This window comes from Festucalex cinctus, chromosome 5, assembly GCF_051991245.1.
Source record: "Festucalex cinctus isolate MCC-2025b chromosome 5, RoL_Fcin_1.0, whole genome shotgun sequence".
Lineage (NCBI taxonomy): Eukaryota > Metazoa > Chordata > Actinopteri > Syngnathiformes > Syngnathidae > Festucalex > Festucalex cinctus.
The window spans coordinates 10583399-10598109 of record NC_135415.1 but is presented as its reverse complement, the minus strand read 5'-3'; the positions used below and the strand labels follow the sequence as shown (position 1 = coordinate 10598109).

Sequence of the window (14711 nt, the reverse complement as noted above, 5' to 3'; positions counted from 1 at the left end):
ATAGGCTCCAGCACCCCCGCGACCCAGTTAAGACAATGGATGGATGGTTAGATTATTTCAAATCAGCAAAATGATCTGTCAACAGAACAAGAAAATTTGACATAAATTTACCTGAAAATTTTTGAAAAAAGAAAAGAAAACAATACTACTAAAAATAGTATTTTCAAGACTACTGTGTTTGATAGGGGCACAGTATTATTGTCTTATTTTTCAAAATCTTACAGGTAAATTTAAGTCAAATTTTCTTGTTCTGTTGTCAGATAATTTTGCTTATTTGAAGTAATAATTTTCTTATTTTACTATATTTTTTTTCTTAAATTTAAGGAAAAAAAAATAGTAGTCAGCATACTGACTTTTTTTTAAACAAATAAAAAAAAGTCAATATTACTTATCTTGAAAATAGTATTTTTAGACTAAAAACAATATTTTGAAAACTGCTGTGATTGATATGGGCATAGTTTTACTTTCTTATTTTTCAAAATCTTAAAGGTAAATTTCTTGTTCTGTTGGCAGATAATCTTACTTATTTGGAATAATAATTTTCTTATTTTACTGGATTTTTTTCAAAGAAAATTTAAGAAAATAATCTAGTAAAATAAGAAAATTATGACTTCAAATAAGAAAAATTATCTGCCAACAGAATAAGATTTTTTTTAATTAAATTTACCTGTGAGATTTTGAAAAAAAAAAAGAAATAATAATAATACTATGCCCATATTAACCACAGCATACTGACTTAAAACCCCTGGGAAGTATCTTATTTTGAAATGACTTGGTCAGAACCATCAAAAAGCCGAAAACCGGTCACAATAATGTCTAAGGGTTTAAAAAAATAAATAAATAAATAAATAAATAAAAAAGTTGTTACTTGTTTTTAGTCTAAATATTATTTTGAAGACCACTGTGGTTGATATGGGCATAGTATTATTTTCTTATTATTCAAAATCTTACAGGTAAATTTCTTGCTTGTTCTATTTTTATTTATTTTTTTATTTTATTTTTTTTTTTCTTCTTAGAGCTCAGAATTGTTAATTCGGTAGTCTTACCGATTCAACGTCTTGTCATCATTGCTCTTTTTTTTTTTTTTTTTTTTTTTTTTTTTTTTTTTTTTTTTGTATGTGTGCGTGCGTTTGCGTGCGTTTGCGTGCGTGCGTTTGCGTGCGTGCGTTTGCGTGCGTGCGTTTGCGTGCGTTTGCGTGCGTTTGCGTGCGTGCGTGTGCGTGCGTGCAAATACGTATACATTTATACTCATTCATTCACCTAAAACCTTATAAATATCCCATTACCCTTCACCTTAACCAGGTACTTCAGAATCTTGCCAGAGTCGTGAGATTTAAATGGTCAGGAGACCAGAGAAAAGGTCAGAAAAAAAAAGAAATAAAGAGAAAAGAAAGGTAAATCAAAGTGACATCCAGCACCGACCAAACACTTCCTGCCTTCCCCATGATTACAAAATCAAAGTCTTACGCCAACCCCGGAAGCCTCTAAATTCCAGCAAATTTAGCGAGATCTCAAGAGCCCAGAGGAAAAACTAAAGAGAGGAAGGAGGGAAGGATCGATAAGGCAGAGTGAGATCAATAGAAGCCAGTACATCCAATCCATCAAAGTGAAGTCCAGCACCAACAAGACCCCTCCTGCGTGGTTACAAAACCAGAGTCTTATGCCAACCCCAGAAACCTCATACTTCTAATAAATTAAGATCTCAAGTGACCAGAGGAAAAACTAAAGAGAGGAAGGAGGGAAGGATAGATAAAGCAAAGTGAGAACCACAGACACCAGCACCAACTGATTCAAGGGGCTGTGGGAGGGAGAGGGTACTTCTGTTGAGTTTCAGTAGATGCTGGTGCGACGGATCTGGCATGCATAAGGACCACCACCAAAGAAAGAAGCCGTCAACCGCGGTCCAGCAAAGCGAGCACCCCCCCCCCCCCCCCCCCGGAATCCCCAGGCCGCGGCAGCACCAAGGCCACCCCCAAGCCACCCGAGCGGACACCGACCCAGACACCCGGAACACCCCCGCCCCAGCCCCGGCCCACACCCCCGAGCCCAAGGCCGCAGAACGAGGCCCAGCTTGTTCTGTTGGCAGATGATTTTTCTTATTTGGAATAATAATTTTCTTATTTTACTAGATTTTTTTTCTTAAATTTTCTTTTACAAAAATATAGTAAAATACCAAATTTATTACTTCAAATAAGCAAAATTATCTGCCAACAGAACAAGAAAATTGTAATTAAATTTAAATATACTATGACCATATCAACCTCAGCATACTGACTTTTTGTTTGTTTGTTTTTTAACAAATAAAAGAAAAAAACAAACAAAAAAAAGTCAATATTACTTGTCTTGAAAATTGTATTTTTAGACTAAAAACACTAGTTGATATGGGCATAGTATTTTCTTATTTTTCGAAATCTTACAGGTAAATTTAAGTCAAATTTTCTTGTTCTGTAGGCAGATAATTTTGCTGATTTGAAGTAATAATTTTCTTACTTTACTAGATTTTTTAAAAGAAAATTTAAGAAAAAAATCTAGTAAAATACAAAAATTATGACGTCAAATAAGAAAAATTATCTGCCAACAGAACAAGAACATTTTTATTAAATTTACTGTAAGATATTGAGAAAAAAATAATAATATTAATTACTATGCCCATATCAACCACAGCATACTGACTTTTTTTTTTTAACAAATAAAAAAAAAAAAAAAAAAAAAAAAAAAAAAAAAGTCATTACTTGTCTTGAAATTTTTTTTTGTGACTAAAACACTATTTTCAAGAGGCGGCACGGTGGATGACTGGTTAGCACGTCGCCTCCCAGTTCTGAGGACTCCGGTTCGAGTCCAGGCTTCGGCCATTCCTGGGTGGAGTTTGCATGTTCTCCCCGTGCCCGCGTGGGTCTTCTCCGGGTACTCCGGTCTCCTCCCACATTCCAAAGACATGCATGGCAGGTTAATTGGGCGCTCTGAATTGTCCCTAGGTGTGCGTGTGAGTGTGGATGGTTGTTCGTCTCTGTGTGCCCTGCGATTGGCTGGCAACTAGTCCAGGGTGTCCCCCGCCTACTGCCCAGAGCCAGCTGAGATAGGCGCCAGCACCCCCCGCGACCCTTGTGAGGAATAAGCGGTCAAGAAAATGGATGGACTATTTTCAAGAGTGCTGTGTTTGATAATGGATTAGTATTATTTTCTTATTTTTCAAAGTCTTACAGGTCAATTGAAGTCAAATTTTCTCGCTCTGTTGGCAAATAATTTTGTTTATTTGAAATAATAATTTTCTTATTTTACTAGATTATTTTCTTCCATTTTTTTTTCTTAAAATTTGCGACCTAATTCAACCCTCACCTGGTCGCACACTGGAAATATGCATTGTTAGCGGTCCGTTCGTTTTAGAAGGCGGGGTGAAGTACCTTGTCGGCGTCCACGACGGAGTCCAGGGTGCCGGCGGCGTAGTCGTGCGCGCGGCTGACGAGGCCAACGTCTTCCGGGCCCTCCTGCAGGCTGTTGACGCTGCTGCTGCGGCTGCCCGTGCTGAGCGACGTGCTGGGGACCGACTGGTTGCTGCCCACGCTGTTGCGCTTGCAGCTTGCCGCTTCGCTGTCCTGCCGGCGGCAACCAAAAAAAAAAAAAGTCACACGGGCGCAACAACATTATTTTAGGCAACTTCAAACTCATGAAAAAGACAATTCAAAAAACAGTTTCGTTAGCAAAATAAAACGACGTTTGAAAATGTGTCACACAGAAGTTAGTGTGCTAGCTAATGAGCTAACTCATTAAAACTAAATAAACTGAAAAAAACAAAACTCAAAACGAAATCAAAACCTAACTCAAATGAAAAATTCAAATCTATAATAAGAAAAATGGAAAAAAAAGAAGAAGAAAAAAAGAAGAGAGAAGTGTGTGGTTTACTGCCTTTTTGGGGAAAAAAAACAAACTAACCAAAATGAAATTCAAAAACTATAATAAGAAAAATAATAATACTAATAACAACATATAAAAAAAAATTAAAATAAAAAAATTAAAAAATTAAAAAGGAGAAGGAGATAAGTGTGGTGTTTTGCCTCCTTTTTGAAAAAAAAACTGAAATGAAATGAAAATTCCAAAGCTATAAAAAGAATAATTTTAAAAATAAAGATTTTAAAAAATGAAAAAAAAAAAAAAGGAGGAGGTGGAGGAGAGAGGTTTGTTGTTTTGCCGCCTTTTTTTGGGAAAAAATAAACAAACTCAAATGAAAATTCCAAAACTATACTAAGAAAAATAAAATTAATTAATTAATTAATTAATTTAAAAAAAAAAGAAGAAGGAGGAGAGAAGTTTGTTGTTTTGCCGCTTTTTGGGGAAAAAAAACTAAACTCAAATGAAAATTCCAAAACTATAATAAGAATACAAAAATTAAATAAAAAAATTAAAAAAAAAAAAAAAAAGAAGAAGAAGAAGAAGAAGAAGAAGGAGAGAAGTTTGTTGTTTTGCTGCCTTTTGGAGAAAAAAAAACTAACTCAAATGAAAATTCCCAAACTATAATTAAAAAATAAATAAATAAAAATAAATTAAAAAAAAAAAAAAAAAAAAAGAAAAAAGGAGAGAAGTTTGTTGTATTGCCGCCTACTAAACTCAAATGAAAATTCCAAAACTATAATAAGAATATAAAAATAAAAAAAAAAGAGGAGGAGGGAAGTGTGGCGTTTTGCTGCCTTTTTGGGGAAAAAAACCCCGAACTGAAATGAAAATTCCCAAACGATAATAACCACATTCGGTGGTCCGCCCGCAGGCCTGCACCCACCTCGTCGTCGTCCTGGCTCTCGCCCATGTGCTTCTCCTGGTACAGGATCTTCTTCATCTTGCGGTACTGCAGGTTGTCCAGCTCACGAACGGCGTCCTTGGTCCTCTGGATCAGGTCCAGCAGGATCCGAGGCGACCGCTCGCGGCGCACAAACTCGTGCTGGGAGAAGAGGAAAAACAAAAATGGAAAAAAGACTGACGGAGGAAACAGCTTCCTTGTTTTCCATGATGCAGCAATTTCACCAATTTGTCCAAGTGGACATTTGCCGTTACAGTAATGCAAACGTTTAAAATATTTGGGGCCAAATACGCGAAAAAGACCAAAAACAAAACAAGACAAAAAGCACCAGTGACGAACAATTTCTAGCAAGCGGCTTTTATTTTATCTTTTGTTTTGGGAAATTGCACTGCCCCTTTTAAAATCAATCCATCTCACCAATCACTGGAAGAAAAACTTTTATTCAAATCACGTTTTCAGATTCATACACAGGAACAGTTATGAAACTGAAATGAAAAAAGTGTGAATCACTTGCTATTTTTAATAAGAAGGTTTAAAAATTTAATTTAATGCAACGAAAATATATCAATCAGGTATAAATATAAATTGATCATACTGTGATTAAGTGTTTATAACTTACACTAATATTTGTAAAGTGCATGTTGTTTATTTTCCTTTTTTCTCTTCAATTGCTTCTTTTTTTCCATTTTACAAAATATAACAACAGTTCATTATTATGATATAAGTTAATGGTGATAGGACTCGATAAGTTCTTGTACTTCTTTTATTTTATTTTATTCACTTTTTATTTTATAATTTGAATTGCATGCTGCTAGCTGGCTCTCTCTCTCTAGGTAGCTAACTAGCTATCTTTTGCTAGCTAACGAGATAGCGAGCTAGAGAGCGCTAGCTAGCACTCTCTAGGTAGCTAACTAGCTCTGTCTTGCTAGGTAGCTAGCTATCTCACTAGCTCTCTCTAGCTAGCAAGCTAGTGAGCTAGCTAGTGAGATATCTATCTATCTATCTATCTATCTATCTATCTATCTATCAAACAAATATCATGCACACATTTGGGTTCATATGTTGTCAGGTTACGATAACGATTCAAGGACGCTGGAACTTCAAATGGCACAATCTTTTGGATTCCATTTGATAATTTGGTCATTTTGTAAAAGCTCCGCAAGAGATTCAAACAAATTCACGTGTGCAAATTTGGGCCTCCACCGCAAGAAGATGGGTCGATTTATTATTATTATTCGTTTGCCGTCAGTCACACGACAGGGCCCGCTCGCTCTCGTTATCTTCATGTCGGACACGGGTGTATTTTCTGTTTTTGTCTTGAATGGAATAGCAACATTTGTGACCCGGTCAACTGGCGGGAAAGACAATTTGTAAGCTCATTTTAATCCCCCGCCGCCTTTGACCTCATTTCACATCCTCAGCGGGGTGGGGGGGTTGCGCTGCATTTGAAGAAAAAGAACCGTCCGGGTGTGTGTGTGTGGGTGTGTGTGTGTGTGTGTGTGTGTGTGTGTGTATATATATATATATATATATATATATATATATATATATATATGTATGTATAATTCACTAGCTGTATTTTAATACGTTACCCAAAGCAGAGCAGAAAAAAAGGAAAACATTACTGTCGGTTGACGTGGCTGCATTAGCGCGTTAGCCGCATACAGATTTACTATTTACAATTATAATGGGAATTTTCTTTTTTTTTGGAAGTATGAAGTATATGTTTTTCACTAAAAGTGCAAATACTAAACAATTCAAGTGGATTCAGGATTCAGCAACTAAATAGTCAGCAAATTATGTCAACGTGGATTTGAGATGATTGATGCGGAAATAAGTGTCAAAAGACACAAAACAGAAGAATGTGTTGGTAGCGTTTGTGTTGATTTTGTTGTTTGCTTCAGAAAAATATAGTGGAGTTTTGTCCATATTTCAAACTTTTTGTCCGACGTGTTTCACTGACTCGTAGCAGCTCCCCTGACGAGGGTCGGTCCTGAGGAATTTTCAGTAGGCAGTAGTCCACAAAGCTCCGGAAAGGGTCAGACCTGCACAAAAATGTCAAAAATAAGTTTGATTTCAAACTATCAGCACCTTTATTATTATTTTTTGTCAAATAAACATCCATTGCTCCATAAATATTGGCACACGTGTACGTCTGGTGATTTTTGGCAGTAATATCGATGCTGAGCTTGATATGCAACATATCCAATTACATGTATTTGGACAGCACCATAATCACCACAAAAATCAGGAAAAATGTAATTTTTTATTTTTTATTAAAATTTTTAATCATAATTAATCGCATGACTTCAATAGTTAACTCACTATTAATTGAAAATTTTATATAATCTGCACAATAAAATGTACAATAAAATATTTTTCCAAATGTTCATACTCATTAACATAAAAATGAAAAAAAAAAAACTAATACAAATATGGCTGCATCTTTTAGTGACTGACACAATAATTTCATAATAATTAATACAATTGAGTTAATTAAAATGAAAAAGATGTCCTGCGCTGTAAAAAATATACAGAGTGTCATATTTATTTGTGTTGGTCATTTTTCTGCCACTAGATAGCATCATTGCATATTTGCATTTGTAAGACGTAAGTGACAGCTCGGTGCGTTTTTCATTTAAGAGCTATCTAATCTGCCCATTTTTTTTAATATTGTAAAATATAACTTGACCCCAGTCTCCACAAATATATGCATTATTATTATGACATTTATTACTGCTACATTTAGATGTGAAATTTCCCCGCGACAGACTTTTCCAAGTCATTAATTGTACATTTAAAAATAAACACAAATTTTGACACAGCTAAAATAATAATAAATATACTATTATATATATTATTTATATTTTTATACAATAATAAATATATGATATTATGATTACACCTAAAAAATACATACAAATATTTTGAAAAATAAATAAAAATAAATAACATATATACAAGTAAATATACACACTTATGTACATTTGTTAATAATAACTGGAGCAGCAGATTAAAATAATAATAATAATAACCTCATGACAAGACATGGTGGCTGCGTCGGGACTTCATATGGTCAAATATGCAACAACATGCGCTCAACACAAATTTGCCCAGCCTGCCTTTTCCCACATTTGTTTTGGGTTTTTTTGTTTGTTTTTTTTGCGCCAAATGGCGATGACCTCATTTGAAAAGGCAAACGTGATGGCAGGAGGTGTGACGGCGTCGTGTGGCCTACATTCACGATGAGCTTTGCAATCTTTTCACGGGAGGCCCCGGAGGTTCATTAGCCGTTTGCTCGCTACGTCGCTTTTGCAACACAATTTCAATCCTCGTCGGAGAGAAGGACACAGCGACAACAACAAACACCATCGCTTGCGTTATTCGTACCTAATATTCACATCATTTACATACTCGTTAATATTAATACATAAACGCTGTTTTTGCCGTCTGACCGAAAGGAAGAGCTTGGGTGACGAGATCAAAACGGATCACGAAACACGTAATCAGTATCGATAAAAAATACGATTGTCGGCTTTTGTGTTCTTCGTTTACTGATCGTTTATTTTATTTAACGATTCACTTACCTACTTCTTGTGTTGTTCATTTGCTATTCATTTCATTTACTTATCTGCACTTCAACTGAAAAAAAATGAGATTATGAAAAAAAATATAATAATAATATGAGATTTTATTTGAGAGGTTAATTCAGAGATTTTGATTTTATTTTTTAAGAATACTGATGAATGTCCAGGCTGAGAAGGGCAGGTGCTTGAGCGCCACCGGCACTAAAAAAAAAATAAAAAATAAAAAAAATAAAAAAAATTGAAAAACAAAACAAAAACAAAGACAAAATGAAACTACATTTTGAGTTAATACATTGACAACAAACTTACTATAATTACAGCGAAAATTTCCATTGTTTTCGTCTTTGTCAGTTAACGTCATACAATTCAATTTCAACCAAATAATTGGATGAAAAAGAAGACAGATCAAACTGTCTGTTGGCGTCTTACCACTCGTTGGCCTGCAGGGTGGGCGAGTCGTTCTGCGCGATGTGATATAAGGCACTCATGGCGTTCATGTTGAACAAGGGCGGCTTGCGCTCGGCTGGTAACGCAGCAAAGACAAAAAAAAAAAAAAAAAAGTCAAACTGACGGACGACCACGACGACAAGAAGGGGGCCGCTGGCTACCTAATTCGATACAGGTTATCCCCAGCGACCAGACGTCCACTTTTCCTTCGTACTGGCCCTCGTCCATGGCCAGGATCACTTCGGGGGCCATCCTGAACACAAAATAAGCACTCACTTGCCATACTCAATTACTTCAAAGTTTCCATCCTCCTGCAAATCCAATTGACACATTTCCAAATTGTTATTAACTAGTCACATCCAGACACGGCAAAAAAAAAAAAAAACGCTCCTACTTTTTTGTGTTTCTTTTCTGTTTCTATTCAGGAAAAATGCGGCAGCATTGCATCGATCAATCCATCGATCCATAAATCGATAGATCGATAGATAGGTAGCTAAAATAGCGATAGATAGATAGATAGATAGATAGATAGATAGATAGATAGATAGATAGATAGATAGATAGATAGATAGATAGATAGATAGATGGATGGCTAGCTAGCTAGCTACAGTAGCGATAGACAGATGGCTAGCTAGCTAGCTAGCTACAGTAGCGATAGATATATAGCTGGCTAGCTAGCTAGCTACAGTAGCGATAGCTAGATAGATGGCTGGCTAGCTAGCTAGCTACAGTAGCGATAGACAGACGGCTAGCTAGCTAGCTAGCTACAGTCGCGATAAATAGATGGCTAGCTGGCAAGCTAGCTAGCTAGCTAGCTACAGTAGCGATAGATAGATGCTAGCTAGCTAGTTGTAGCTAGCTAGCTACAGTAGCGATAGATAGATGCTAGCTAGCTAAAGTAGCGATAGATAGATGCTAGCTATCTAGCTAGCTAAAGTAGCGATAGATAGATGCTAGCTAGCTACAGTAGTGATAGATAGATGTTAGCTAGCTAGCTAGCTACAGTAGTGATAGATAGATAGATGCTAGCTAGCTACAGTAGCAATAGATAGATGCTAGCTAGCTAAAGTAGCGATAGATGCTAGCTATCTAGCTAGCTACAGTAGCGATAGATAGATGGCTAGCTATCTGGTTAGCTACAGTAGCGATAGATAGATGCTAGCTAGCTACAGTAGTGATAGATAGATGTTAGCTAGCTAGCTAGCTAGCTAGCTAGCTACAGTAGTGATAGATGCTAGCTAGCTAAAGTAGCGATGGATAGATGGCTAGCTAGCTAGCTACAGTAGCGATAGGTGGATGGCTAGCTAGCTACAGTAGCAATAGATAGATAGATGATAGCTAGCGACAGTAGGGATGGATAGATAGATAGACAGACAGACAGACAGACAGACAGACAGATTGAATCTCTTGCGGAGCTTTTACAAAATGACCAAATTATCAAATGGAATCCAAAAGATTGTGCCATTTGAAGTTCCAGCGTCCTTGAATCATTATTGTAACCTGACAACATATGAATCCAAATGTGTGCATGATATTTGGTTGATAGATAGATAGATAGATAGATAGATAGATAGATAGATAGATAGATAGATAGATAGATAGATAGATAGATAGATAGATAGATAGATAGATAGATAGATAGATATAGATAGATAGATAGATAAGATAGAGTTGTACAATGTGCATACAATATAAATGTTGTGTTTTGCCATTAACAGGTAAATATTTCTTGTCAAATAAAGACTGCCATTGTTTTTGATTTAATGAAAAAATATTTGTTAAGTCAACAACAAAGGGTGCCTATAGAAAATCACCAAATCCTGTGAAAAACTTGACTGACCTTTTGTCACTTTGTAAACTGGAAATTAAAGTGCCATCATGAATTAAAGTTCAAATAATCTTGATTTCATTTATTATAATTTCCAGGGTGCAAGCTGACAAAAGTGGAGTTTGATGATGATTTAATACAGGGCACTGTCTTTTATTTAAGTTCTGATCAAATAAACATTGAATATATTTATCAAGTCATTTTTATCATTTTTTTATCATTTAAGAAGGATTGTCTTAGTTTTAGTTTTAACTTAAAAAAGGTCAAAGTATTGCGAAAAGCTGTCTGTCTTATCTTGATGTGGCGTAACTCGAAATCTTATTGACCCTCTGATAAGTGATCGGATTTGTTCCTTCTTGAAGGAACACGACATCTCAAACAAAAGGAGTGCCACATGGTTCTGTTTTAAGACGCTTGTTGTTTTCCTGTTGAAAGCCATCGGAACGCGGATGACGTCAAGCTAACTTGCTCCTCAGTTGATCCACGTCGACGGAACCTAAAAGTCCAAGACTTGGAACTCAAACGACTCCAAACTCCAAACTCACTAAAGCTTGTTTGAAAACCAAAACCCGGTCTCAGAAGGGCAATGTAAAACCCCCAAGGAAAACTTGGAACCCAAATTTGAAAGTCTCACCAGTAGGGCGTCCCCACGAAGGAGTTTGCGGGCGAGGCGATGGAGGCGGAGCCAAAGTCGGCCAGCTTGACCTGGCCCGGTTCCGTTAGCAGGATGTTCCCCGCCTTCACGTCTCTGAAGATGACACAAAAACGTTCGACAAATGTTCAAACATTTTACAGTTTACAGCAAAAAGTTCATTACTGCCAAAAATTATGATCCAAATAACTAACATGAACATTGAAAACACATTTATCAACAAATAATAAAATAAAATAAAATAAAATATAAATGCTCAAAATAAAAATGCTAAAAACAAAAACTCCTGTTAATTGAAAGTACATCTTATGTTTATAAAAGTGACTAATAATAGCAAAAAAATGTCCGAAATGTCAGAACTGAGATTTGGAGGTTGATTTAAAACTGATTTTGTGATTCCTGCACATCCATACAGAAGAAAAGTCAAAAAGTCAATTGAGAAATGTTGCTGTTTACTTTATGACATAATACTTAGTGGCTACTTTATTTTTATTTTGATAAATACATCCAAAAAACTCAAACTAATACTAATAAAAACTAAACTCAAACATTTTAAAAAAAAAATTAAAAAACTAATAAACTTGTTCTAAAAACTATTTTTTTAATTTCTGTTGTATTTTCTAATTAAAAGTAACTGAATTTTTTCAAAAAGAAAAAGTCTCAATTTTGTTAATTTCAAAGGCCAATGTGCAGTAAACATTAAAAGATGGCTGCAGCAAATTTCACACGATGCTGATGATTGATTTCCATTTGGAGTCCCTCAAGAATTCAATTGAAACGACAAACAAGCAAAGAAAATGAAATCAAAAGCATCTTTGATGAAAAATGCAAAACTATTCGAACTGTGATGGCTGCACCAGGCGGATGCTTTTTAGCATCCAAATGATCTTCTTTTGATTCACAAAATGAAGTCACAAAATTTGGAGTTACCTGCTTTTGATTGCACAAGATTTCTTTTCATTTTTAGCGTATTTAACTCATTTGCTCAAATATGTATAAATGTGTTTTATTTTAACTGTATTAAATGTGTTTTTGTTTCTGTTTTGTTTTTTATGCTGGAGCATACAGAAGGCTTTGATGCAGCCACTCAACTTCAGAGAACGGGTGAATGGTAGGAATGACAAAACGGCCAGCAGGTGGCAGCAGAGTATAAGAGATCAACCAGGGCCATGTTGAAAACAAACGATTAACAATGAAAAATTAGCTATATTCTAATGCTAATTGCTGCAAAACGGAAAACGATAGAAATATACTTTTTTTTCTCCTGATAAAAGAAGAGACTCCAATTTTTCTTTTGGTGGGTTCCGTGTTTTGATAGCAATAGAACACAATATTCTGTGGGCCTTACAAAATCAAGTAAAAGAGCGAAGGGGGTTGCTTCAGTCAAAATGGCTGCCAATCAATGAGTTAACAACAGTGTACAGTCATTTTTTTTTTTCCATGCTAAACTGCACTCGTTTGCTGTCCAACGGAATCCCCCAATCTCCAAATATCACCAGATTTTTTTTTTCTTCCTTGTATCATTTCCAAATGCTGCCCTGAATCACCCGTCTTGTTCAATGTTTTGTTGCAGCGGTGACGTTCAACAGTCCAAAGGTTGCTCGGCCGTGTGATAAAAGAGATGCTGAGATATGGAGAGCAAAGGTTGCCGCAAATACAGATTGATACTCACTCACCTGTGAATCATGCTGTGGGAATGCAAGTAAGCCAATCCAAGCAAGGCACCGTGGGTAATGGCGGCGATTTCCACCTCTTGCAGTGGTTTCTTGTGAACTTAACAAAAAACAAAACAAAAAAAAGCAAAAAAAAAACAATTTCAACCTTTGTCAATACAATGTTCCCTCATTTAAAAACAAAAACAAAAATGGTGTTTTTGTTCTGTTTTTTTTTTTTTTTTTTTGGGCTTGTCCCAGTCTTGACCTCCAAAAGTCTGGATCTTGTCTGTGTCTCGATAGTCTCGTGTTGGTCCACGTTGGTGTGGACTTGACTGTAAGAGGGTAAATGTTTGAAATATCCGCGCACTGGTCAGGTTTGCAAATGTAACGACTGAAAGACAGTAAATGTTTGAAATACAGTGTTCTGTAGTGTTCTGAAAATACAATAAAATACTGGTCTTTTTGTTCTGTTTTTTTTTTTTTTTTTTTTTGGTCTCCAAAAGTCTTGGCCTTGTATGTGTCTCGATAGTCTCAATAATGTGTCGGTCCAGGTTGGTGTGGTTTTGATTGTAAGACTATAAATGTTTGAAATACAGTGTGTTCCCTCGTTTATTGCCGGTGTTACGTTCCAAAAACTACCTGCCGATAATGAAAATAAGTGTTAATTAAAAAAAAAAAAAAAAATCCCATTAATTATAGATATTTTTTCATTTATTATATGTGTTTTTTCGTTTTGGTATGATTTTTAGTTTATTATGAATGCTTTTTCATTCATCATACATGTTTTTTTCATTTATGATCATGTTCTTCCCATTAAAAGTATGTTGTTTTTTTAATTGACTTATTATACAGCACATTGCTGTATAAGCCGGAATCCAATGTCGTGGGGCGACGGGACAGACACCGTTGGAAAGGTATCGTCGAGACCAATCCGCGGATGCCCGTATGTCCGCGGTCGAACGTAGGGTTTGAGAGATACGGCTGCCCAAAGACTAAAAAAAATAAACAAACCAAAAAAACACTAGAAAAAAAAAGCATGCTTTAAAAAAACGCGAAACAGCGAGGCCGCGAAAGATGAACCCACGATAAACAAGGAAACACTGTACATTGATCGATCAATCTATACAAAGACCAAACGGCGTCCTCACCCTCGAGTAAATCAGACGCGGAGCCCAGGCAGTACTCCATCACCAGCTTTTGAAATGCACAAGAAAGAAAAAAAAATTTTCATACATTTGACAGACAGGTGGAGCCGTCCAGACATCGGAGCAAATTGAAATATTCACCCAGGCGGTGTTGTCCTTCAGGTAGCAGCCTTTGTATTCGATGGTGTTGGGATGCCGCAGCTGGCCCAAAAATTTCACCTCTTTGATGATGTCCTGCCACTTCTGCACCAAAAAAAAACAAAAAAAAAACAGTGCATTGCAATGGTGCCACTAGGGGGCGCTCAACAAGTTTCGTGGCCAATTGTCAAACTTTTGCCGTCATGTAAGGACCAAAATTTAGGATTGTTCATAATCTGTGCATCATTCATTCAGTCGTTTTTCCAAAACCAAACGGAAGTACAAAAACAAATATATATATAGATATTAATTAATTAATATTCGTTCTGTAAACGGAAATGAAGAAAACGGAGAACGACTCATTTTCTGATTTTGTGCAAAAATGAAAAATGGGAAATACGGACAACGGGCAATTTGGGACGTTTCATCCAGTTTTTATATTTGCACTTGACGCAAGTTGCGTGACCCGA

General features: G+C 36.0%; 1 protein-coding gene across 5 annotated transcripts in view; it reads right to left on the bottom strand.

Annotated features, from left to right (window-relative positions):
• Positions 1 to 14711, bottom strand: part of taok3a (TAO kinase 3a) — a 68025-nt gene that overhangs the window by 20561 nt on the left and 32753 nt on the right. For all 5 annotated transcript variants that reach the window (XM_077520610.1, XM_077520611.1, XM_077520607.1 and 2 more), the window contains exons 5-13: positions 14245 to 14346; positions 14107 to 14152; positions 12980 to 13076; positions 11286 to 11399; positions 8985 to 9076; positions 8806 to 8899; positions 6753 to 6834; positions 4772 to 4930; positions 3402 to 3593 (exon numbers count right to left, since the gene is read on the bottom strand). In XM_077520610.1, coding sequence (XP_077376736.1) covers positions 3402 to 3593; positions 4772 to 4930; positions 6753 to 6834; positions 8806 to 8899; positions 8985 to 9076; positions 11286 to 11399; positions 12980 to 13076; positions 14107 to 14152; positions 14245 to 14346 — 978 coding nt within the window. The remainder of the gene's footprint in view (positions 1 to 3401; positions 3594 to 4771; positions 4931 to 6752; positions 6835 to 8805; positions 8900 to 8984; positions 9077 to 11285; positions 11400 to 12979; positions 13077 to 14106; positions 14153 to 14244; positions 14347 to 14711) is intronic.